Raw genomic sequence first — 26,168 nt, forward strand, 5'->3', positions numbered from 1 at the left:
GGAACAGGAACGCCCCCGATCCTCACCGTTATACAGTTGTTGTTATAACAATGCGCATAAAGAAGCGCGGGAAATATTTCCTCCAAAATTATTCATGGAATGAAAGTTATCATGTCACACGCACGCACGCACGCACACACTTATACTTGAACCTTAACATTAACTTCTATTCATTTTTTAGTCATTTATACATGCTAACGCCATCCAAAACACCCAAACATCCGGCTAAGCTCTCTGCCTTAAAGCTAAGGCTTCAGATTTACGTTTTATATGTTTAAATGTCAGGACCTAGCTGCTAGCTTCTGAAAAATGTTATAAGATACTGCCACTTACATACCCCGAGAAGAGATAATCATCACCTGATGAAACATCTGATCTGGTTCTGGACAGGGAGGAAGTCCTGAAACACAAGTCTACAGACTCCTGTGGAAAAGCTAAATGTATCTTCACCCGTTTAATTACTGGTTACATGTTCACACACACACACACACACACACACACACACACACACACACACACGGACAACACCATTGCTATGAACACTGTTATTAAAGCTACAACCACTGACAGCCTCACCGAAAATCGCTGTCCAACCACATTTGTTGATCACAGCAACTCTGGATTTCTTGTTTTTCCTCACATTCAGCACAAAAAGCTGCCTGTAACCAGTTCTGAGGTTAGAATACGTTATTATTATTAATGTTATTGCTGATTAATGTTGGTCAGTTTAATCAAAGGAAATATTTACTCATTTCAAAGGAAGAACAGTCGGTAGAGTACCGTGACATCCAATTACACACACACACACACACACACACACCACACACACACACACACACCACACACACACACACACACACACACACACACACACACACATGGATTAACGGATTGGAGGAATGAAATGAGATGAGCTTAAAAGAAACACTGAGAGACACAGGGCATATTTGGCCTTAAAACGGTATTGTACTACCTCCTCTGGCACACACACATACACACATACACACACACACTCACTCTCTCACACACACAGAAGCACACAAGCAGACACACACACACATCCACACAAACGCAGACACACACACATCCACACAAACGCAGAGGAGGCGGGCGTAACGGAGCAGATGAAGCAGCCAGAGAGCCTGTAGACCTGCAGCCATGACAGATATCGGTGAGTAGCTACATTTTAAACACGCACGTGTGTGTGTGTGTGTGTGTGTGTGTGTGCATGATCACATAATCTATGATGTAAATGATTGATTTGAAGGGAACTGTGCATGTGGGGATAGATAGATAGATAGATAGATAGATAGATAGATAGATAGATAGATAGATAGATAGATAGATAGATAGATAGATAGATAGATAGATAGATAGATAGACAGATAGACAGATAGACAGATGGATAGACGGATAGACGGATAGATGGATAGATGGATGGATGGATGGATGGTTATTTCTTTAATGGTTGTATTGGAATGAGAACATCAGCATTCTGAGAAGTCTTCACCTCCAGCATGAGAACGATGCGAGCTGGAGGTTGGAGATCTTCTGGATTCTGAATCCTGCTCTGCTCTGTGCACGTTAGAAACGTAGAATAAAGCAGAGCAGCACCTCCATATTTACCTCCTGCTGCCTCTCCATTCAGGCTATTTTCATCTGAGGTACAACGGATTAACTGAGCTGATTAGCATAGGTGATTACCATCGGAGAGCTTTCACTCTTCTACATAGGCTCTTGTGTGTGTGTGTGTGTGTGGTGTGTGTGTGTGTGTGTGTGTGAGTGTGTTTACATTGACAACAACCCAGTTCAAGCCTATTTTATGCAGCTAGATTTCGTCCTGGTCACATGACACTTGAGACCATGTGATGAGCAGAAGGTGGTGGTAATAAATAATGAGTAATAATGAGGATTAAGGCCGTGACTATAGTCTGTTAAGTGTTGTCGGTATTGTGTGTGTTTGTGTGTGTGCAGACTCTCTGAGCGCCTCACTCAACGCTATCACAGTCAGTACAGAACTGACTGAAGAGGAACTCAAGCCTCACTTGGACACAGTTCTGGCCTCTCTGCTGGAAAAGAGTAAGTTTTGGAGTTCACCTGAGCCACGTGCAACCACGCTGTATCGAGGTTTTTCCCCTGGACCGTGTTCATCTCGTCAAGTCTCCCTCCACCCACAAAGACTGATGGTTGCTGTCCCTCATGCACCACCAATGCTAACCCCATAGCTCCCAGGAGTGTTGCAGCAGCTTCCTGTTGTGAGTTGCCATGACACTATACGACAGTGTCGTCAGCGTTTCTATATTTACAGACATTTGGTAGGTTGTTGACATAAAGGCTGAATAAAACAGGGTCCAGTATTGAGCCCTGTGGCACTCCAGCAGAACTAATGAGGTGTGAAGATGGCGCCGATTCATAACGATGCATGATTCAAATCAAGAAATAGAGCTTAGCGTAGCCGTCCTGATCCAACTAGCTATTTAAGTTCCCTAGGACATAAAAGGTGTTTGTTTCTGTTGGGCTGTTGTTGGCTGAAGTGTGGAACCACCATTTCTAAGTGTTTGGCAGCTTTGTGGTGCGCCGTTTCTGGGCTACTTTGGAAACTTTAGGGAAGATCCGGAGTGGTGGATACTTCTCGGAGTCTGTCTTGTCCCCAGCCTTAAAGGGTGGGTGCACTAATATGGCCGGGGAGCCCAGCAACGCTCCCTGTTGAGTCCCTGTTTAATGGATAGATTTCAGACTCTTAATGGGGCTTTAAAAGTCACTAATAGGACCAAATGCACCTCTGCTCTTTGAGCTTTTGAGCGAGGAAATGACTCTTATTAGCCCAGGGATGGACTTTGGTTCTATTCTAAATATTGTTTCATTAGCCTCAACAGGATTGTGAGGAGTTTAAATTATTTAAAACTACTTATTTATAATTATTTTATTTATACAAGTTATTTCTACGTTGCTTGAATTGACCTTTCTTAGGAGAAAGTGTGATAATAACAATAACATTTTGATTAAAATTGGCTGAACTAAGAGCAGAAAATATGTTAAAAGCCTGAAAGATTCTCTCAGGTTTATGTGTTGGACCGGTTGGATGTTTTTAGATGTTTTTCTTTTTTTCCTGATCCAGTTGCTAATAAAGTCGTTTCCCTTTTAGAGCTGCGCATCCTTCGCTGAGGGACACTGAAATCCCCAGAATCAGACATTGCAGAGGAAAGTGGGATATTTGGGTCACCATTAGCTTCTTCAGGCCACCTGAGTAGCTCACGGACCTGCGCACCTTCTCTGTCCTTCATATCCTGGAACCCTGATGTTGCTGTACATGATGAATGTATTTCATTAAAGTTTTCCTTTCTTGGATTCGTCCCAGTTAGCTGATGTTGTGGCACAACATGGCCCAGGGGAGGGCCACCACCCTCCTGGCTCATTACAGTGATTAAGCTATGGGGCCAAGAGGAAGAATACAGGTGAGGTAGAGGAGGGAAGAGGGGACCACCAGAGGGGGCAGGTAGGGTCCAGCCGAGTCCAGTCTGAGGAGCTGAGGGAGGTGGGAGCGATGTGTGGGGGCCACGGTGTGGGGGCCATGCTGTGGGGGCCATGGTGTGGGGGCCACGCTGTGGGGGCCATGCTGTGGGGGCCAGGGTGTGGGGGCCACGGTGTGGGGGCCAGGGTGTGGGGGCCACGGTGTGGGGGCCACGCTGTGGGGGCCACGCTGTGGGGGCCAGGGTGTGGGGGTCACGGTGTGGGGGTGACATTAATAGTCAAAATAGTGTCTACGTAGGCATAGAAGAAGAACATCTGCCCCCCTACCTCAGCAACAGCAGAACTTTGTTCTTTACCCACATAAGTTGCTCCTGGATGCACGGTCGGCTCCTCACCGCCCCCTGCTGCCCCGGCATGTATACTGCAGCTAACCGTTAGTGCTCGTGCACGTTTATTCACCAGTGGTGTCCTGTGAGGTGAACGCTGTTTTAGCCCATAGCACGTCCTCAACGCTAACATTACAGCTAATGCTAAACCCGGGACGCCACGTCTAAACCTGCCTGATCGTGCTTCTGCTGTTGCTTTGCTTCTCATTTCCCAGGGAATAATGCTGCCGTTGACATCAGCAGGAGCGGCATCCTGCCCAGCCTGGCCCAGGTCCTCCAGGCCCAGAGCAACCTGCACTGTCAGGTGGCTCTGCTGGTGGCAGAGATGGCCCGAGAAGGTGGGACAGCCGGCTCCTTGGACAGCCCCAACCCTAGCCCTAACAGCAGTAACAGAACCCTCTCTATCTGTGTGTGTGTGTGTGTGTGTGTGTGTGTGTGTGTGTGTAGCTGCTGTCAGAGAGCTGTGCATCGATGCAGGACTGGTGAAGGCTTTGGTTCCCCATCTGAACAGTAATAATCCAGAGATGCTGCTGAATACGGGCAGAGCCATTGGAAGAATCTGCTTCGACAACAGTAAGCAACAGTCGGTCACTGACAGTCGGTCACAGCTTTAGTGAGCCGAGTGGCAAACAGCCACGAGATAATGAGGCTTTATTCTTCAGTTTTCTTACTGTTACTGCAAGAAAAAGCAAAGACAGGCATATCTCTGTAGCATCGTTCCAGTTTAACCAGTACTAACCCTAACCCTAACCCCAACCTTAACCCTAACCCTAACCCTAACCCTAACCCCAACCCTAACCCTAACCCTAACCCCAACCCCAACCCCAACCCCAACCCTAACCCCAACCCCAACCCTAACCCTAACCTAACCCTAACCTAACCCTAACCCCTAACCCTAACTCTAACCCTAACCCTAACCCCTAACCCTAACCCTAACCCTAACCCTAACCCTAACTCTAACCCTAACCCTAACCCTAGCCCTAACCCCTAACCCTAACCCTAACTCTAACCCTAACCCTAATCCAACCCTAACCCTAACCCTAACCCCACCCTAACCCTAACCCTAACCTTAACCTAACCCTAACCTAACCCTAACCTAACCCTAACCCCTAACCCTAACCTTAACCCTCACCCTAACCCCTAACTCTAACCCCAACCCTAACCCTAACCCCTAACCCTAACCCTAACTCTAACCCTAACCCTAACCCTAACCCCTAACCCTAACCCTAACCCTAACCCTAACCCTCTAACCCTAACCCTAACCCTAACCCTAGCCCTAACCCCTAACCCTAACCCTAACCCTAACCCTAACCCCTAACCCTAACCCTAACCCTAACCAGTACGAGGAACACCACACCAACACTGTGTTGCCTGTTTCAGCACAGCAACAAGAGCAGCTGGTCCAGAGCGGCGTGATCCCGAGGCTGGTGTCCATCATCACAGCCTATCCAGAGAACGACCCTCTGATCAACGTGTGTCTGCTGGCCCTCTGTAACCTGGTGGACCTGGGTAACCCTTGAATTCCTTCCACTGACTCAATAACGTCACGTTCCAAGAGTTGGTCTGCAGCTGGAACTGGAACCACCAGCCCCCTGAGCTACTGAGCCCCTTTTCCTTTCTGATTCTGTGTGCAGAGTCCTCGCGAGAGGCGCTGGCGGAGGTGGGCATTGCAGATGTTCTGATGTTCCAGCTGAAACGAGCTGCAGATGCTGAACGCAGACACGTCATCTTGGAAATCCTCGGTTCACTGAGTGAAAGTGGTAAGAAGGGGTTGAGTGGGCAAAATGGCCTTTCTACTCCTAACCCTAACCTAACCCTAACCTAACCCTAACCCTAATCCCAACCCTAACCCTAACCCTATAACCCTAACCCTAACCCCAACCCCAACCCCAACCATAACCATAACCCTAACCCTAACCATAACCCTAACCCTAACCCTAACCATAACCCCAACCCTAACACTAACACTAACCTAACCCTAACCCTAACCCTAACACTAACCTAACCCTAACCTAACCCTAACCCTAACCCCAACCCCAACCCCAACCCTAACCCTAACCTCTAACCCTAACCCCAACCCTAACCTAACCCTACCCTACCCTAACCCTAACACTAACCCTCTAACCCTAACCCTACCCTAACCCTAACCTAACCTAACCCTAACACTAACCCCAACCCTAACCTAACCCTAACCCTAACCCTCTAACCCTAACCCTAACCCTACCCTAACCCTACCCTAACCCTAACACTAACCCCAACCCCAACCCCACCCTAACCCTAACCCCAACCCTAACCCTCTAACCCTAACCCTAACCTCTAACCCTAACCCTAACCCTAACCTAACCCTAACCCTAACACTAACCCCAACCCTAACCTAAACCTAACCCTAACCCTAACCCTAACCCTAACCCAGCGCTTCTCAAATAGTGGGGCAGGGTTACCCCGGAGAACATGTTTTTGTTTTTTTTGCCGTACTAGAATAAAGTGTAATTGCACATCCCGCGCGCACACACCACAGAGCAAGAGATAGGAAGCGCAGTGAACAAACCACCAAGAGACAGCATGAAAAAATACTTTGCACAGAGCAGCACAGAGCAGCACAGAGCCTCACGGAGCAGCACAGAGCCTCACAGAGCCTCACAGAGCAGCACAGAGCCTCACAGAGCCTCACAGAGCAGCACAGAGCCTCACAGAGCCTCACAGAGCAGCACAGAGCAGCACAGAGCAGCAGAGCCTCACAGAGCAGCACAGAGCAGCACAGAGCAGCACAGAGCCTCACAGAGCAGCACAGAGCCTCACAGAGCAGCACAGAGCAGCACAGAGCAGCACAGAGCAGCACAGAGCCTCACAGAGCAGCACAGAGCCTCACAGAGCCTCACAGAGCAGCACAGAGCCTCACAGAGCAGCACAGAGCCTCACAGAGCAGCACAGAGCCTCACAGAGCAGCACAGAGCCTCACAGAGCAGCACAGAGCAGCGCAGAGCCTCACAGAGCAGCACAGAGCAGCACAGAGCCTCACAGAGCCTCACAGAGCAGCACAGAGCAGAGCAGCACAGAGCAGCGCAGAGCAGAGCAGCACAGAGCAGCGCAGAGCAGCACAGAGCAGCACAGAGCCTCACAGAGCAGCACAGAGCAGCACAGAGCAGCACAGAGAGATATGAAGTGCAGTGAACAAACCCTCAAGAGACCATGAAAAAATACTTAACAGTGATGAAAAGAAAGGCGGAGAGAGACGGAGATAATGAGACAAACGAAAGTCTCCCGAAAGCTCAGACGAGGAAATCTGACGAAGCCTTTATAGCGCTTGGCTTCACTGCGACTACGGTGGGAGACGAGGAAAGACCGGTGTGTTTACCGTGTCTACAAATGTTGGCAGGACAGCATGAAGCCAAATAAATGAAGGCCTCACTTAAAGACATTACAGGCACCCAGGCCCAGGCACGCTGATAACCCTAACCCTGGTTAACCCTAACCCTGGTTAACCTAACCCTGGTTAACCCTAACACTCACTTAAAGACATTACACCCCAGTCACGCTGATAACCCTAACCCTGGTTAACCCTAACCCTGGTTAACCCTAACCCTGGTTAACCCTAACACTAACCCTCACTTAAAGACATTACACCCCAGTCACGCTGATAACACTAACCCTGGTTAACCCTAACCCTGGTTAACACTAACCCTGGTTAACCCTAGCACTAACCCTAACCCTCACTTAAAGACATTACACCCCAGTCACGCTGATAACCTAACCCTGGTTAACCCTAACCCTGGTTAACCTAACACTAACCCTAACCCTAACCCTAACCCTGGTTAACCCTAACCCTCACTTAAAGACATTACACCCCAGTGACGCTGATAACACTAACCCTGGTTACCCTAACCCTGGTTAAACCTAGTACTAACCCTAACCCTAGTTAACCCTAACCCTGGTTACCCTAACCCTCACTTAAAGACATTACACCCCAGTCACGCTGATAACCCTAACCCTGGTAACCCTAACCCTGGTTAAACCTAGTACTAACCCTAACCCTGGTTAACCCTAACTCTGGTTAACCCTAACCCTGGTTAACCCTAACCCTGGTTAACCCTAACACTAACCCTAACACTGGTTAACCCTAACCCTCACTTAAAGACATTACACCCCCAGTCACGCTGATAACACTAACCCTGGTTAACCCTAACCCTGGTTAAACCTAGTACTAACCCTAACCCTGGTTAACCCTAACCCTAACCCTGGTTAACCCTAACCCTGGTTAACCCTAACCCTCACTTAAAGACATTACACCCCAGTCACGCTGATAACCCTAACCCTGGTTAACCCTAACCCTGGTTAACCCTAACCCTGGTTAACCCTAACACTAACCCTCACTTAAAGACATTACACCCCAGTCACGCTGATAACACTAACCCTGGTTACCCTAACCCTGGTTAACCCTAACACTAACCCTAACCCTGGTTAACCCTAACCCTCACTTAAAGACATTACACCCCAGTCACGCTGATAACCCTAACCCTGGTTAACCCTAACCCTGGTTAACACTAACCCTGGTTAACCCTAACACTAACCCTCACTTAAAGACCCCCAACCCCTAACCCCAACCCCTAACCCTAACCCCAACCCTAACCCTAACCCCAACCCCCAACCCCCAACCCCAACCCCTAACCCTAACCCCAACCCCTAACCCCAACCCCCAACCCCCAACCCCTTTCCCTAATCCCTAACCCTACCCCAACCCCTTTCCCTAATCCCTAACCCTAACCCCAACCCCAACCCCTAACCCCACCCCTAACCCCAACCCCCAACCCCTTTCCCTAATCCCTAACCCTAACCCCAACCCCTTTCCCTAATCCCTAACCCTAACCCCAACCCCAACCCCTAACCCCACCCCTAACCCTAACCCTAACCCCACCCCTAACCCTAACCCTAACCCCACCCCAACCCCTAACCCCACCCTAACCCCAACCCCTTTCCCTAATCCCTAACCCTAACCCTAACCCCAACCCCAACCCTAACCCCAACCCTAACCCTAACCCCAACCCCTAACCCCAACCCCTAACCCTAACCCCAACCCCTAACCCCAACCCTAACCCCAACCCCCTTTCCTAATCCCTAACCCTAACCCCAACCCCTTTCCCTAATCCCTAACCCTAACCCCAACCCCTAACCCTAACCCCAACCCCTAACCCCAACCCCTAACCCCAACCCCTTTCCCTAATCCCTAACCCTAACCCTAACCCCACCCTAACCCCAACCCCTAACCCTAACCCCAACCCCTAACCCTAACCCTAACCCCAACCCCTAACCCTAACCCCAACCCCTAACCCCAACCCTAACCCCAACCCCTTTCCCTAATCCCAACCCTAACCCTAACCCTAACCCTACCCCAACCCCTAACCCCAACCCTAATCCCAACCCTAACCCTAACCCCAACCCCAACCCTAACCCCAACCCCTACCCTAACCCCAACCCCAACCCCAACCCCTAACCCTAACCCCTAATCCTACCCTAACCCTAAATCCTAACCCAATTATTAAATATTACATTTGATATCAAGCTAATTTAATTTGGCATTTAGGGGGTTAAAATGGCAGGGTTGGAAAAAAGGAAAAACATCGCGTATATCGCGTTTTTTTAAAAAAGCGATGCCACAGCAGGCGCTATATAAGGGACGCGAGTTCGCAAAAAGGGACCATTTGCTTTTCAACCAGCGTACGGAACACATCGTCCACAGCCAATACAGCGAGCCAGCTTCTGGTTATTTAGTGTGCCCTACCTGAAGAAGACCCATAGGGGGTCGAAACGTCGTTTTTTGGCACACTCTTCCTTAGTTATTTAATACATTTATTGAATTTTGGTTTTATTTTACTTACCTTTTAAGAAAAAGAAAAAAATACTTACCCTTTAAAAAAACATTAAAATACTTACCTTTTTCCTTTCCTATTTTTTGGAAAGCGCTTTTAGTTCAAAAAACTTTCTGAAATAAATAACTTACCTTAATTTATGGAGCCGGGTTGGACGGAGGTGCGCTATGGCAGGGGTCGCCAGCGTGCCCATCGTCACCAACAAGGGTTTCAGGGTTATGGGAGGTCGGTTGGGAGGAAGGACCGTGCTTTCCCTGTCTCGTATGGGAGGCAGGGTACATTCCCCTACCCTAACCCTAACCCTAACCCCAACCCCAGCCCTAACCTAACCTAACCCTAACCCTAACCCCAACCCTAACCCTAACCCCAACCCTACCCTAACCCTAACCCTAATCCTAACCCCAACCCCAGCCCTAACCCTAATCCCAACCCTAACCCCAACCCTAACCTAACCCCAACCCTAACCCTAACCCTAACCCTACCCTAACCCTAACCCCAACCCTAACCCTAACCCTAACCCTAGCCCCAACCCCAACCCTAACCCTAATCCTAACCCCAACCCCAGCCCTAACCCTAATCCCAACCCTAACCCCAACCCTAACCCCAACCCCACCCTAACCCCAACCCTAACCCTAATCCTAACCCCAACCCCAGCCCTAACCTAACCCTAACCCCACCCTAACCCTAACCCCAACCCCAGCCCTAACCCTAATGTTAACCCTAACCCCAACCCTAACCCCAACCCCAACCCCAACCCCAACCCTAACCCCAACCCCAACCCCAACCCCAGCCCTAACCTAACCTAACCTAACCCCAACCCTAACCCTAACCCTAACCCCAACCCTAACCCTAACCCCAACCCCAACCCCAACCCTAACCCTAACCCTAACCCCAACCCTAACCCTAACCCTAACCCCAACCCTAACCCTAACCCCAACCCCAACCCTAACCCCAACCTAACCCTAACCCTAACCCTAACCCCAACCCCAACCCTAACCCTAACCCCAACCCTAACCCCAACCCTAACCCTAACCCCAACCCCAACCCTAACCCTAACCCCAACCCTAACCCACCAGAGGAATCAGGCTTTTACACCTTCAGGGTCATGGGGGGGTCCACAATGGGTGAAGGCAGGTCCCCCTTCATGGGTCACCGGGCCCTATATCAGCATTTAGGGTTCAGTACCTTGCAAGGGTACCGGGCAGTGCTCAGAAGGTGTTCTGGCACCTCCCCCCACTACCAGAACTAACATTATTTGTCTGCACTGGGGCTGGAACCAAGAACCCTCAGCTGACTATAGGCGGCCTATGATGCTATGATGATCCACTGCTACTACTCCTAATGCTAATGCTACTACTACCACTACTGCTAATGCTAACGCTAATGCTACCACTGCTAATGCTACCACCGCTAATGCTAATGCTAACGCTAATGCTACCACTGCTAATGCTAATGCTACCGCTGCTACTACTACTGCTGCTGATGTTGCTACTACTACTACTGCTGATGCTACTACTATTGCTACCACTGCCACTACTGCTAATGCTACTGCTAATGCTACTGCTAATGCTACCGCTGCTAACGCTAATGCTACCACTGCTAATGCTACCACCGCTAATGCTAATGCTACTACTACCACTAACCACTGCTAACGCTAATGCTACCACTGCTAATGCTAATGCTACTACTACTGCTAATGCTACCGCTAATGCTACCACCGCTAATGCTAATGCTAACGCTAATGCTATTAATGCTAATGCTACCGCTGCTACTACTACTGCTGCTGATGTTGCTACTAATGCTACCACTGCCACTACTGCTAATGCTACCGCTAATGCTACCACTGCTAATGCTAATGCTACCACTGCTAATGCTAATGCTACTACTACCACTAACCACTGCTAACGCTAATGCTACCACCGCTAATGCTACCACTGCTAATGCTAATGCTACCACTGCTAATGCTAATGCTACCGCTGCTAATGCTAATGCTGCCGCTAATGCTACCACTGCTAATGCTATGCTACCACTGCTAATGCTAATGCTACCGCTGCTAATGCTAATGCTCCCACTGCTAATGCTAATGCTACCACCGCTGATGCTAATGCTACCGCTGCTAATGCTAATGCTGCCGCTAATGCTACCACTGCTAATGCTAATGCTCATGCTACCGCTGCTACTACACGCTCCATCCTGTGACTGTGTGTCAGATGTTCTGAAGCTGCAGTTCTCAGAGTCGGCGGTCCCGGAGGCTCTGTCTGAGATGATCCAGGACCTGCAGGGGGGCTCCGATCCCCACGACCTGTGCAGCATCAAAATAGCCTCCAACCTGATCGTGTCCCTGCTGCTGGGAGGTGGGTCACCTGCTGCTGGGAGGTGGGTCACCTGTGTGCCCCCTCATGGAGGACCGTCTGTGTCTGATCTGGTTCTGTGTTGTAGATGAATCCATGCAGAAGTGCTTTGCTGAGGGTTCTGGCCCGGTGTATCGTGATGTCATATCCTGGCTGCAGTGTTCCAACACTCAGCTGCAGCTGTCTGGAGCGCTGGCTATCGCTAACTTTGCTAGGAACGGTAAGATACTAGTCAACACTTTAACCAGCTTAATGACTGTCCAACACTGAACTGGTAACTTGGTTCATCTCTTCTTCTCAACCTCTTCATCCCTCTTGGGTCACGGGGAGGGTCCACAACGGGTGGGGGGGTCCCTCTCAGTAAAACTGTTAACCTACCTGTAGTTAACCGACCTATAACTAAAACCAACCCTCCCGTGACGTGTGGGGCTAAAGTCGCCTCATGAGATGTTCCTGCTTTGGTTTCAGACAGCAACTGCGTGAAGATGCTGGACCTCGGGGTGGTTCCTCACATCCTCACCATGTTGGAGCAACACGTGGACGAAGGAGACGTGTCCGTCCAGCATGCTGGCCTGAGCGCACTCAGGAATCTGGCCATCCCAGGTACTGGTCCTGGGGCAGGACATGGTCCTGGGGCAGGACATGGTCCTCACATGACAGGACATGGTCCTTGGGCAGGACATGGTCCTCACATGACAGGACATGGTCCTTGGGCAGGACATGTCCTCACATGACAGGACATGGTCCTGGGGCAGGACATGGTCCTTGGGCAGGACATGGTCCTTGGCAGGACATGTCCTCACATGGCAGGGCATGGTCCTCACATGACAGGACATGGTCCTGGGGCAGGACATGGTCCTTGGGCAGGACATGTCCTCACATGACAGGACATGGTCCTGGGGCAGGACATGGTCCTTGGGCAGGACATGTCCTCACATGGCAGGGCATGGTCCTCACATGGCAGGGCATGGTCCTGGGGCAGGACATGGTCCTCACATGGCAGGACATGGTCCTTGGGCAGGACATGTCCTCACATGGCAGGACATGGTCCTGGGGCAGGACATGTCCTCACATGGCAGGGCATGGTCCTGGGGCAGGACATGGTCCTTGGGCGGGACATGTCCTCACATGGCAGGGCATGGTCCTCACATGACAGGACATGGTCCTGGGGCAGGACATGGTCCTTGGGCAGGACATGTCCTCACATGACAGGACATGGTCCTGGGGCAGGACATGGTCCTTGGGCAGGACATGTCCTCACATGGCAGGGCATGGTCCTCACATGGCAGGGCATGGTCCTGGGGCAGGACATGGTCCTCACATGGCAGGACATGGTCCTTGGGCAGGACATGTCCTCACATGGCAGGACATGGTCCTGGGGCAGGACATGTCCTCACATGACAGGACATGGTCCTTGGGCAGGACATGGTCCTTGGGCAGGACATGGTCCTCACATGACAGGACATGGTCCTGGGGCAGGACATGGTCCTTGGGCAGGACATGTCCTCACATGGCAGGACATGGTCCTGGGGCAGGACATGGTCCTTGGCAGGACATGGTCCTTGGGCAGGACATGTCCTCACATGGCAGGGCATGGTCCTGGGGCAGGACATGGTCCTCACATGGCAGGGCATGGTCCTCACATGGCAGGCATGGTCCTCACATGGCAGGCATGGTCCTCACATGGCAGGGCATGGTCCTCACATGACAGGGCATGGTCCTGGGGCAGGACATGGTCCTCACATGGCAGGACATGGTCCTTGGGCAGGACATGTCCTCACATGGCAGGACATGGTCCTGGGGCAGGACATGTCCTCACATGGCAGGGCATGGTCCTGGGGCAGGACATGGTCCTTGGGCGGGACATGTCCTCACATGGCAGGGCATGGTCCTCACATGGCAGGGCATGGTCCTGGGGCAGGACATGGTCCTTGGGCAGGACATGTCCTCACATGACAGGACATGGTCCTGGGGCAGGACATGGTCCTTGGGCAGGACATGTCCTCACATGGCAGGGCATGGTCCTCACATGGCAGGGCATGGTCCTGGGGCAGGACATGGTCCTCACATGGCAGGACATGGTCCTTGGGCAGGACATGTCCTCACATGGCAGGACATGGTCCTTGGGCGGACATGTCCTCACATGGCAGGGCATGGTCCTGGGGCAGGACATGGTCCTTGGGCGGGACATGTCCTCACATGGCAGGGCATGGTCCTCACATGGCAGGGCATGGTCCTCACATGACAGGACATGGTCCTTGGGCGGGACATGGTCCTTGGGCAGGACATGGTCCTGGGGGAGGACATGGTCCTCACATGGCAGGGCATGGTCCTGGGGCAGGACATGGTCCTCACATGACAGGACATGGTCCTGGGGCAGGACATGGTCCTTGGGCAGGACATGTCCTCACATGAGTTGTGTCTTTCAGCCACCAACAAAGTGCGAATGCTGGACGATGGGGTGACCGACAGGATCAAGACGCTGCTGCGCTCCGACATGCCGCCGGTCCAGTTCAAACTTCTGGGGACGTTACGCATGATGGTGGATGGACAAGGTGGGTGTTGTTCACCTGTGTCGGCGGAACCTTAAACTCTTAAACTCTTAAACTCCTAAACTCATAAACTAAACCAATGAACCTTTGTGCTTAATGTAAATACAAACATGAGCAGAAGCCTAAAACCACCTGCTAAACATAATCATTAGCAACTGCTAACTCAGTCAGGGCGTTAGCGAAGCTCACGAGGGGCAACGTAGCAGGACCGCCGAGCAAAGCCTCGCAGAACCTGGCAGAACCTGGCAGAACCTCACAGAACCTGGCAGAACCTCACAGAACCTGGCAACCTGCCGGGAGAGATCCACCAGGGAGTAAAGAGAGTCCTCCCCCAGTGTTCTGTCTGGGGCAGAGCACCAGAGTGACGGACCAACGTGTGGGCTCCCTGTACCTATCCCTGGAACCCTGACCCGACAAGAAACCGTATGACCCAATGCCTCATACCTTCTCCTACAGGTGTTAGGGTTAGGGTTATTGCCCACAGGTGTTAGGGTTAGGGTTATTGCCCACAGGTGTTAGGGTTAGGGTTATTGCCCACAGGTGTTAGTGTTAGGGTTATTGCCCACAGGTGTTAGGGTTATTGCCCACAGGTGTTAGGGTTAGGGTTATTGCCCACAGGTGTTAGGGTTATTACCCACAGGTGTTAGGGTTAGGTTATTGCCCACAGGTGTTAGGGTTATTGCCCACAGGTGTTAGTGTTAGGGTTATTACCCACAGGTGTTAGGGTTAGGGTTATTGCCCACAGGTGTTAGGGTTATTGCCCACAGGTGTTAGTGTTAGGGTTATTACCCACAGGTGTTAGGGTTAGGGTTATTGCCCACAGGTGTTAGGGTTAGGGTTTACCCACAGGTGTTAGGGTTAGGGTTATTGCCCACAGGTGTTAGTGTTAGGGTTATTGCCCACAGGTGTTAGGGTTATTACCCACAGGTGTTAGGGTTAGGGTTATTGCCCACAGGTGTTAGGGTTATTGCCCACAGGTGTTAGGGTTAGGGTTATTACCCACAGGTGTTAGGGTTATTGCCCACAGGTGTTAGGGTTAGGTTATTGCCCACAGGTGTTAAGGTTAGGGTTATTGCCCACAGGTTTTAGGGTTATTGCCCACAGGTGTTAGGGTTATTGCCCACAGGTGTTAGGGTTAGGGTTATTGCCCACAGGTGTTAGGGTTAGGTTATTGCCCACAGGTGTTAGGGTTATTGCCCACAAGTGTTAGTGTTAGGGTTATTGCCCACAGGTGTTATTGTTAGGGTATTACCCACAGGTGTTAGGGTTAGGGTTATTGCCCACAGGTGTTAGGGTTATTGCCCACAGGTGTTAGTGTTAGGGTTATTACCCACAGGTGTTAGGGTTAGGTTTTTGCCCACAGGTGTTAGGGTTATTGCCCACAGGTGTTAGGGTTAGGGTTATTACCCACAGGTGTTAGGTTAGGGTTATTACCCACAGGTGTTAGGGTTAGGGTTATTGCCCACAGGTGTTAGGGTTATTGCCCACAGGTGTTAGGGTTAGGGTTATTGCCCACAGGTGTTAGGGTTATTGCCCACAGTGTGTTAGGGTTAGGGTTATTGCCCACAGGTGTTAGTGTTAGGGTTATTGCCCACAGGTGTTAGGGTTATTGCCCACAGGTGTTAGGGTTAGGGTTATTGCCCACAGGTGTTAGGGTTATTACCCACAGGTGTTAGGGTTAGGGTTATTGCCCACAGGTGTTAGGGTTATTGCCCACAGGTGTTAGTGTTAGGGTTATTCCCACAGGTGTTAGGGTTAGGGTTATTGCCCACAGGTGTTAGGGTTATTGCCCACAGGTGTTAGTGTTAGGGTTATTACCCACAGGTGTTAGGGTTATTGCCCACAGGTGTTAGGTTAGGGTTATTGCCCACAGTGTTAGGTTAGGGTTATTGCCCACAGGTGTTAGGGTTAGGGTTATTGCCCACAGGTGTTAGGGTTATTGCCCACAGGTGTTAGGGTTAGGGTTATTGCCCACAGGTGTTAGGGTTAGGGTTATTGCCCACAGGTGTTAGGGTTATTGCCCACAGGTGTTAGGGTTAGGGTTATTGCCCACAGTGTTAGGGTTAGGGTTATTACCCACAGGTGTTAGGGTTAGGGTTATTGCCCACAGGTGTTAGGGTTAGGGTTATTGCCCACAGGTGTTAGTGTTAGGGTTATTGCCCACAGGTGTTAGGGTTAGGGTTATTGCCCACAGGTGCCCCCTGCAGGCCAAAGACAGACACAACCCAGAAATCCCAACATACAGAGCAGGAACCTTGAGGGGGCTTCAATGAAGCCTCCAGAGACTAAGACCGGTCCTGAGGACTCTGAGGGAACAAGGTCCTGGGAATGAGTCAGACAGGTAGATAGTTAGATAGTTAGATAGTTAGATAGTTAGATAGTTAGTCCTCCCATGATGGAGAAAAAATGCATTAAAATAGAATAATGAAATAATAGTCAGCCAGCCAGCCAGCCAGCCAGCCAGCCAGCCAGCCAGCCAGTCAGTCAGCCAGCCAGCAGCCAGCCAGCCAGCCAGCCAGCCAGCCAGCCAGCCAGCCAGCAGCCAGCCAGCCAGCCAGCCAGCAGCCAGCCAGCCAGCCAGCCAGCCAGCCAGTCAGTCAGCCAGCCAGCCAGCCATCTTTCAGTATCGCTCTGTTAATATTTGATCTGTTCCTGTGTCAGAGGAAGCCACCCTGATCCTGGGCAGAGACCCGGTCCTTCTGGCCCGGGTCATGGAGTGGTGTGAGGCCAAGGACCACGCGGGGGTCCGAGGAGAAGCCTGTCGCCTGCTGGCCGCCCTGATCCGCCACAGCCGGAGCCCCGTCAGTCACATCGGCCACAACGTTGTCTGTTAGCTAACGTTAGCTTACTGACTGCACGTCTGTCTCTCCCACAGGACGTCGTGAGGGCTGTCCTTCATGGAGGGGGCGTGCAGCACCTGATCTCCATGGCAACAAGTGAACACGTCATCATGCAAAATGAAGCCTTGGTTGCCCTGACGATAGCAGCTGCCACTGACCTTGGTACAGGAAGGGGAGGGGCTTATAACACCGTATACCTGAATATGATTGGTGCATATGCAGATTCAGCTCCGTGTGTGTGTGTGTGTGTGTGTGTGTGTGTGTGTGTGTGTGTGTGTGTGTGTGCACGTGTGTGTGCATGTGTGCGTGCACGTGTGCGAACCCTTCAGAGAGCATGACGGAGGTCTCCAGAGGGTCCCAGCTGCTGCCTGTGCTTGGCAGCCTGCTCCAGGACCCTGAGCTGCTCCCAGAGGTCCAGCTGAGTGTTCTGGGGCTGCTCGGCAGTCTTGCTAACTCCAGTAAGTATCTGGTCTCCAGAGGAGCTGGTTGGTGGTTCTGTTCCGTCTGGGCCGACCCGCTCATCTTTCTTCCGTCTCTGCTGTGCTGCAGGGGCCATGAAGGAGGAGCTGGACTCTGGCAGCATCCAGGAGAGGCTCTCCAAGCTGCTGGACCACAGCAATAGCAACATCTCCTCTCAGGCCGCCTCCATACTGACTCTTCTGGAAAAAAACCCTAAAACGGCAACAGCTGATTAAAGTATTCTGTAAAATTAGCGTAGAAAAGCTACTGTAGCATTACAGAGCTACTAGCTTAGGTTGGGGACGGGTAGAGAGACGGAGGACTTGGTTAGTCAGAGCGTTGCTTTTAAACCTTTTCTTCTTCAGCTAGATGTTCATCATGGTTGGGGACTGAGCTGGACCCTGATGGACGGTCCTGACCCACTTTAGAAGTGCTGAGACGTGTACATCTCCCGGTTTCCATGGCAACGTCGCGAATCATGACGGATGCTCGTCTCAGCGTTCTGGACGTTCGTCCAGATGAACAATGTGTCACCACGATCGCAGATTAAATGGATTTTTAAAGGAATTATGTTGGAGTTCTTCCCTCACGTCCACATCTGGACGTCCTGTTTCAGGACGAATGCTGGTCAAAGTTAGCGTTAGCTGGTTAGTTAGCTGGTTTAGGGACAGAAGTTCATTCATTAAGGTGGAAAAGCAAAATAAAACAATTAAATGGGTTTAGATTCACATGGCATCATTATATTTACTGTTTATATTTACTATATTTATTTAATAAAGAACTTGATTTATTAATAATATTTCAACAATATGAATGAAGGATTGAAAAGTGAATTATAGTCAAACGATTCACACTGAATAACGTTTATGAGTCAAGTCAAGCACATTTCATTTTAAACTAAATCATGTGAAATATTGTTTTTAAAGCAGGAATTTAAGGACCAGTTATTCACTCTTATCCTTCACCATGAAAGAAGCAAAAATAGCAATATTAGCATCATCAAAGAGAATCAAAGCTCCTCCCAGTCTGCCGAAGCTCCTCCCAGTCTGCTGGAGCTCCTCCCAGTGTTTGTTTGTTTATTTGTTTGTTTGTTTGTTTGTTCGTTTCAGTAATTTTAGAATGTCTTGTGAGACCTGCGAAACATAAAGTGTGTTTGTAAAAATGAAAAAACCTTCTTGTTATTATTAATTATGATGGACTTTTATTTATTCTGTTACCCGGTTTATCGGGACGGTTCCGACTGCTCACCGGGTGGTTGCGGGGTCTCACCGGTGGGAGGCAGCACTGAGGCGGAAGAAGAAGAAACTTCTGACAGGAAGTCAACCGGAAAAGGGGCGTTCCCGCCCTGACCGCTGTGATTGGCTGTTATTCTGACAGGAAGTCAACCAGAAAAGTGGGCGTTCCCTCCTGGCCGCTGTGATTGGCTGACCGTCGTCACGTGTCTGAGGGTCAGCGTACCGGAAGAGTTGTGTTGACAGGGGAAGTCTGGAAGCTGAGCTGAGGTGAGAACTGTCCTGATGTTTCTGCAAACTGCTCCGTTTACGCGTGCGTGACACCAGAGCTGCCCGCGAGGCTCCATCATGTCTTCACGTGTCAACTCGGGAACAAACTTCACGCCATCGATTTATTGGAATAAAGTTAACGTTAGCGTTACTGTACCCGGAGCTAAAGCGGTCACTGTCGCGGCTAGTATCCGTGCACGCGTGCGCGCGCGCGCGGCGTTTCTCCTCGAGTATTAATGCTTGAGTCTATCTGAGATGACACAGGTGAGCCAGGCGCCGTGGGGAGAGGTCCCTGGACAGGGCGTGGTCCACCTGTGGCTCCTGCAGTCACCACAGCTGCAGGTGGAGATTCTGACGCTCGGCGCCACCATCAAGTCCGTGTTCAGCAGAGGCAGAGACGGCCGGAGTGCTGATGTGGTCCTGGGCTACGACCACCTGCAGGGTAAGGGGACACAGGGGGTCCAGGGGACACAGGTGACCCAGGGACACAGGTGATACAGGTGACCCAGGTGACCCAGGGACACAGGTGACCCAGGTGACACAGGTGACCCAGGGACACAGGTGGTCCAGGGGACCCAGGGACACAGGTGACCCAGGTGACACAGGTGACCCAGGGACACAGGTGACCCAGGGACCCAGGTGATCCAGGTTACCCAGGGACACAGGTGACACAGGGGACCCAGGGACACAGGTGACCCAGGGACCCAGGTGATCCAGGTTACCCAGGGACACAGGTGACACAGGTGACCCAGGGACACAGGTGATACAGGTGACCCAGGTGACCCAGGGACACAGGTGACCCAGGTGACCCAGGGACACAGGTGACCCAGGGACCCAGGTGATCCAGGTTACCCAGGGACACAGGTGACACAGGGGACCCAGGGACACAGGTGACCCAGGGACACAGGTGATACAGGTGACCCAGGTGACCCAGGGACACAGGTGACCCAGGGACACAGGTGACCCAGGGACCCAGGTGATCCAGGTTACCCAGGGACACAGGTGACACAGGGGACCCAGGGACACAGGTGACCCAGGTGATCCATGTTACCCAGGGACACGGGTGACCCAGGGACACAGGTGACCCAGGTGATCCAGGTTACCCAGGGACACAGGTGACCCAGGGACACAGGTGACCCAGGGACACAGGTGACCCAGGTGACCCAGGGACACAGGTGGACTCCCAGAGCAGAGCTGGCCCTCCCCAACGTGCTGCTACATTATTATTTCTGTTGAGACGGGAACCGTCTGGCGGCCTCTCCGACCCGCCTCAGGGCCTGGTGTCGGTTCTGCTCGTCTGGGTTTTGTTCTGGTGGCGGTTTCATCCAAGCAGGATGGGCTGGTTCTCCAACAGCTGCCTTGTGTTTAGCAGGTTACCTCTCAGATCGACGCTATCTCGGAGCTACCGTGGGCCGTGTGGCTAACCGCATAGCAAAGGGACTCTTCGTGGTGGATGGGGTCCAGTACAAGCTGGACACCAACAATGGCCCCAACGCCATCCACGGGGGGCTGCAGGGCTTCAGCAAGGTCAGTCCTGATGCCCCTCCTGACCTGATAGGTGCTGCTGGAAGGCTCCCAGTCTGATGTGGCCCATATTATGGGATAGATCTGAAAGCTCCCAGCAGCTGCCCACCGAGAGAAAAACAGCACTCTGAATGAATCCAGGTGCCCCCTGAGGAACCCAGAGGACACCTGAGTGGGTCAGAACCCAGCAGAGTCCTGGAGGCAGCGTCTCCACAGTGTGGACGTGTCTTTATGTCTCTGGAACGGCTGTTGCCCTCAGTGCACGAGTGTTAGGGGTGAATGTGCACAGTGCACGTTCAGAGTGGTCAAAGGAAACATGGCATCACTATTGTGTCGCTGCTTCTCCATCTTCTCTGCTCTGCTCTCCACCACAACTGTTGTTGTTGTTGTGTTGTTGTTGTCAATCCTGCAGGGTTGCACTCATGGTGAGTGTGTGTCTGTGTGTCCTCAGGCCCTCTGGCGCGCTGAAGCTGTGGACGCTGGTGTCCAGCTGAGTCTCACGAGCCCTGATGGGGACCAAGGCTATCCTGGAGAGCTGCAGGTTTCGCTCACGTACACTTTAAAGGCAACCAGAACTTTTTGACTCTTCTCAGAAAGCTTTGATCAGACCTCAGAGCGGAAACGGATATTAGCGGAAACGGATATTAGTGTAAATGTATATAAGTGTAAACGGATATTAGCGTAAATGTATATTAGCGTAAACGTATATTAGCATAGACGTATATTAGCGTAAACGTGTATTAGCGTAAATGTATATTAGTGTAAATGTATATAAGCGTAAACGTATATTAGCGTAAACATATATTAGCGTAAACGAGTATTAGCGAAAACGTATATTAGCATAAACGGATATTAGTGTAAATGTATATAAGCGTAAACGGATATTAGTGTAAATGTATATAAGCGTAAACGTATATTAGCGTAAACATATATTAGCATAAACTGATATTAGCGTAAAGGTATATTAGCATAGACGGATATTAGCGTAAAGGTATATTAGCATAGACGGATATTAGCGTAAACGGATATTAGCATAGACGGATATTAGCGTAAACGGATATTAGCATAGACGGATATTAGCGTAAACGTATATTAGTGCTGCATCTACATGATAAATGAACCGTGAAGAGGAAGTTTTAAAGACGGCCACTAAAACCAGCATCTGCAGATTTAAATGGGCCTGATTTGGTTTTAGGTTGATGGTTTGAAATTTGCTTTGTGGGTTCAGGAGGGAACGCTAACGGCCGAATACAGAGCCCAGGCGGACAAAACCACCCCCATCAACCTGACCAACCACGCCTACTTTAACCTGGCGGGGCAGGTAAGGTTACAGAGACCCACACTCCAGCCTTCCCATCATGCAACGGTCCTCAGGAGAACCCTGAGACCCACAGAACCCTGAGACCCACAGAACCCTGAGAGCCAACAGAGCCCTGAGAGACCCACAGAGCCCTGAGAACCACAGAACCCTGAGAGACCCACAGAACCCTGAGAGACCCACAAAACCCTGAGAGACCCACAGAGCCCTGAGAGACCCACAGAACCCTGAGAGACCCACAGAACCCTGAGAGAACCACAGAACCCTGAGAGACCCACAGAGCCCTGAGAGACCCACAGAACCCTGAGAGAAGCACAGAACCCTGAGAACCACAGAACCCTGAGACCCACAGAGCCCTGAGACCCACAGAGCCCTGAGAGACCCACAGAACCCTGAGACCCACAGAGCCCTGAGAGACCCACAGAGCCCTGAGAGACCCACAGAGCCCTGAGAACCACAGAACCCTGAGAGAAGCACAGAGAGCAGCGTAGACTGTAGAAGTCTCTGCCCTGCGGCTAAAGCTAAATGCTAAAGCACTGACACATTGGTCTGGTCTGGTCTTCAGGAGGGTCCTGGCACCTTCTTCCAGCCTGTCCTTGAGCAGAAGGGCCACTAATGCAGGTGGATTTCCTTCCCTTTGTATTTTGTAGGGTGCTCCAGACATCTACGACCATCAGGTGTCCATCAGTGCTCAGTGGTATCTCCCCGTGGATGACACCTCCATTCCTACAGGTGAACCATGAGCATCACGCTGTCTCAGCTCAGAGGACCTTCAGCAGTGTAGTCATCTTCGTCTACATGTTCCTCTGTTGCTAGGAGACATCAGACCAGTAGAGGGGACGCTGTTTGACCTCAGGAAGCCTGTCCTGCTTGGTCCCCGACTGAAGGAACTCCCTGGTCCAGGATTTGATCACAATTTCTGCTTGTGTGCATCTAAAGACGTTTGGAAGGAACGGCGTGCTGCCAGGTGGGTCCCAGCTCAGGTCCAGAGTAACCCCAACCCCAACCCCAACCCTAACCCTAGCCCTAACCCTAACCCTAACCCTAACCCCTAACCTTAACCCTAACCCTAACCCCTAACCCTAACCCTAACCCCTAACCTTAACCCTAACCCTAACCCCTAACCTTAACCCTAACCCTAACCCTCTAACCCTAACCCTAACCCCTAACCCTAACCCTAACCCCTAACCTTAACCCTAACCCTCTAACCTTAACCTTAACCCTAACCCTCTAACCCTAACCCCTAACCTACCCCTAACCCTAACCCTAACCCTACCTTAACCCTAACCCTCTAACTCTAACCCTAACCCTAACCCTAACCCTCTAACCCTAACCCTAACCCTAACCCTCTAACCCTAACCCTAACCCTCTAACCTAACCCCTAACCCTCTAACCCTAACCCTAACCCTCTAACCCTAACCCCTAACCCTCTAACCCTAACCCCTAACCCTCTAACCCTAACCCTAACCCCTAACCCTAACCCCTAACCTCTAACCCTCTAACCCTAACCCTAACCCTAACCCTCTAACCCTAACCCCTAACCCCTCTAACCCCTAACCCTAACCCTCTAACCTTAACCTTAACCCTAACCCTAATGCTAACCCCAACCCTAACCCTGGCGTGCCCTGGTACCTGGATCAGGTCTTCAGACCCACCAGGCACCACAGATCGTGCAGGACTGGACTGATATCTTGGCTTTGGTGTGTGTGTCTCAGAGTGGTTCATCCAGCCAGTGGACGTGTGCTTGAGGTCTGGACCAGTCAGCCAGGGCTCCAGTTCTACACAGCCAACTACCTGGATGGCTCCGTGGTGGGGAAGGGAGGGGTTCCATACGGGAAGCACAGCTCCTTCTGTCTGGAGACTCAGAACTGGCCTGATGCCGTCAACCAGGTATGCTGGTAGGGAACGCTGTACCCTGAACCCGGGTCTGTTGCCCGGCAACTGTGACGGCAGCCGACCCACGGGGACTCGTAACCCTCATGAGGATCTCAGTGGTCTTGTCAGCATGAAGTAGGGTGGAACCACACGCTAATGTTGCCCTCCTTGTCTGTGTGTTCAGCCCACATTCCCCAACTGTCTCCTGCAGGCTGGTGAGCAGTACCATCACGTGACCCGGCTCAGCTTCACTACAGCCCCGTGAGCCAGGGGGCAGAGACCCAGTTGGCACCAACACCTAATCATTCCTCTTCTTCTCTCCTGTGTTTCTGGGGATTATTCTTCAATAAAATATACAATAAACACAGTCCGTCTCTATGTATACACACACTCACAGACGAATGTGGTAGCTAGCGGCTACGCTAAAGGCTCAGCCTCCTTCAGACCTCAGCCTGGTCCGAGCTAACCCCAACCCCCCCTACCCCCCTACCCCCAACAGATGTTTGGGAACATAAAGGTTCGGGTAAATACTGGTCTATGTGTGAAGCTTTACAAAGACGCCATTTTAAAATCAATCCCAAAATACTCCAGCAGCTAATGAACCAGGAACGGGTCAGGAAGTCAGGATGGGCTTACAGGGAACAATGGAGCCGTGATGTCATGGGGGAGACCTTAGGTGACCTTTAACCTCTGGTTGGTTGGAGAGAACAGGACTGACCCGGAGTCCAGTTTAAAGGTGCTGTCGAGGGTCGAGGGTTTATTGGAGCGCTGCCATCAGGCTCTAGGACCTTTTGTCCTTCCAAACTTTCCAATCTTTAATGAGAGTCATCACACTTTAAAGCTAGAAATGACAGTAGGGGCCTGGAGGAAGGATGTAGTAGGAAGAGGACAGGGCCAGGAGCCGGCCCTGGGGGGCCCCCGGAGGTGGATTTGATCGCTCCGGCAGCGTTGAAACCATGAAAGTTCAGAACCAGAACCAACACAGCTGAGGGAGGAAACCTCCGGGATCCAACGCATCATTTGGCTGAAGGAGAAGCAGGACAGCAGAGTTTCCTGGGTCGTTCAGAACCTCGGCGAGAACGACCCCGCCAGGTGGAGCGGTTCCAGACCTGCCTGGAATGTTCCATCAACGGAAGGAGCAGGAAAAAATGTCTTTCTACAGCCTCAGATGGAGCTGGTAGCTTAGCAACAGGTCTGAAATTAGACAGGGCTGAGGGGTCAAAGGTCAGGAATACAAACTGCACAGCTGTGACCCCCTCTGACCTCAGACTGACTGTCTGCCCTCATCATCATCATCATGATCTCTGCCTCTCCCCCCATCCTCTCCTCTCCTCTCCTCCCCTCTCCTCCCCTCCCCCTCTCCTCCCTCTCCTCCCCCTCTCCCCTCTCCTCCTCTCCTCCCCCTCCCCTCCTCTCCTCCCCCCTCCTCTCCTCTCCTCTCCTCTCCTCTCCTCCCCTCTCCTCCTCTCCTCCCCTCCCCCTCTCCTCCTCTCCTCTCCTCTCTCTCCCCCCTCCTCTCCTCTCCCCCAATCATCCTCCTCCTCCTCCTCATCCTCCTCCTCATCACCCTCCTCCTCCTCATCACCTTTCTCCTCCTCCTCCTCCTCATCATCTTCCTCCTCCTCCTCCTCCTCCTCATCACCACCTTCCTCCTCATCATCATCCTCCTCCTCATCGCCCTCCTCCTCACCATCTTTCTCCTCCTCATCATCATCCTCCTCCTCCTCCTCCTCCTCATCACCTTCCTTCTTCTCCTCATCACCCTCCTCCTCACCATCTTTCTCCTCCTCCTCCTCATCTTCCTCCTCATCATCATCACCCTCCTCCTCACCATCTTTCTCCTCCTCATCCTCCTCCTCATCATCCTTCTCCTCCTCATGACCTTCCTCCTCACCATCTTTCTTCTCCTCCTCCTCCTCCTCGTCATCCTCCTCCACATCATCCTCCTCATCATCACCCTTCTCATCCTCCTCCTCCTCATCATCCTCCTCCTCATCCTCCTCCTCCTCCTCCTCATCATCCTCTC

At 51.5% G+C, this 26,168-nt stretch overlaps 2 protein-coding genes across 5 annotated transcripts; both read left to right on the forward strand.

Annotated features, from left to right (window-relative positions):
- The first annotated feature begins 912 nt into the window (after positions 1-912).
- Positions 913-18,490, forward strand: si:dkey-191g9.5 (rap1 GTPase-GDP dissociation stimulator 1). The gene is made up of 15 exons (XM_057023398.1): positions 913-1,171; positions 1,975-2,079; positions 4,073-4,195; positions 4,305-4,430; positions 5,238-5,366; positions 5,492-5,617; positions 11,932-12,075; positions 12,161-12,292; positions 12,541-12,675; positions 14,502-14,627; positions 17,286-17,425; positions 17,500-17,626; positions 17,794-17,922; positions 18,014-18,160; positions 18,289-18,490. Exons 1-14 carry the CDS (start codon positions 1,159-1,161, stop codon positions 18,157-18,159), a joined length of 1,701 nt encoding a protein of 566 aa, XP_056879378.1. The 5' UTR covers positions 913-1,158; the 3' UTR covers position 18,160; positions 18,289-18,490.
- Positions 18,491-19,287: 797 nt separating this feature from the next.
- Positions 19,288-24,509, forward strand: galm (galactose mutarotase). Of its 4 annotated transcripts, none has more exons than XM_057023400.1 (9): positions 19,288-19,425; positions 19,681-19,867; positions 20,795-20,952; positions 21,401-21,514; positions 22,178-22,270; positions 22,918-22,999; positions 23,084-23,234; positions 23,983-24,157; positions 24,327-24,509. In XM_057023400.1, exons 2-9 carry the CDS (start codon positions 19,681-19,683, stop codon positions 24,405-24,407), a joined length of 1,041 nt encoding a protein of 346 aa, XP_056879380.1. In that variant the 5' UTR covers positions 19,288-19,425; the 3' UTR covers positions 24,408-24,509. The 4 variants fall into 4 exon arrangements, with proteins under 4 accessions (XP_056879380.1, XP_056879381.1, XP_056879379.1 ...); XM_057023401.1 differs by having other exon boundaries at positions 19,289-19,425; positions 20,798-20,952; XM_057023399.1 differs by lacking the exon at positions 19,288-19,425 and having other exon boundaries at positions 19,432-19,867.
- Positions 24,510-26,168: the final 1,659 nt, after the last annotated feature.

The sequence above is a fragment of the Takifugu flavidus genome, unplaced genomic scaffold, assembly GCF_003711565.1.
Source record: "Takifugu flavidus isolate HTHZ2018 unplaced genomic scaffold, ASM371156v2 ctg212, whole genome shotgun sequence".
In the NCBI taxonomy this organism is placed as follows: domain Eukaryota; kingdom Metazoa; phylum Chordata; class Actinopteri; order Tetraodontiformes; family Tetraodontidae; genus Takifugu; species Takifugu flavidus.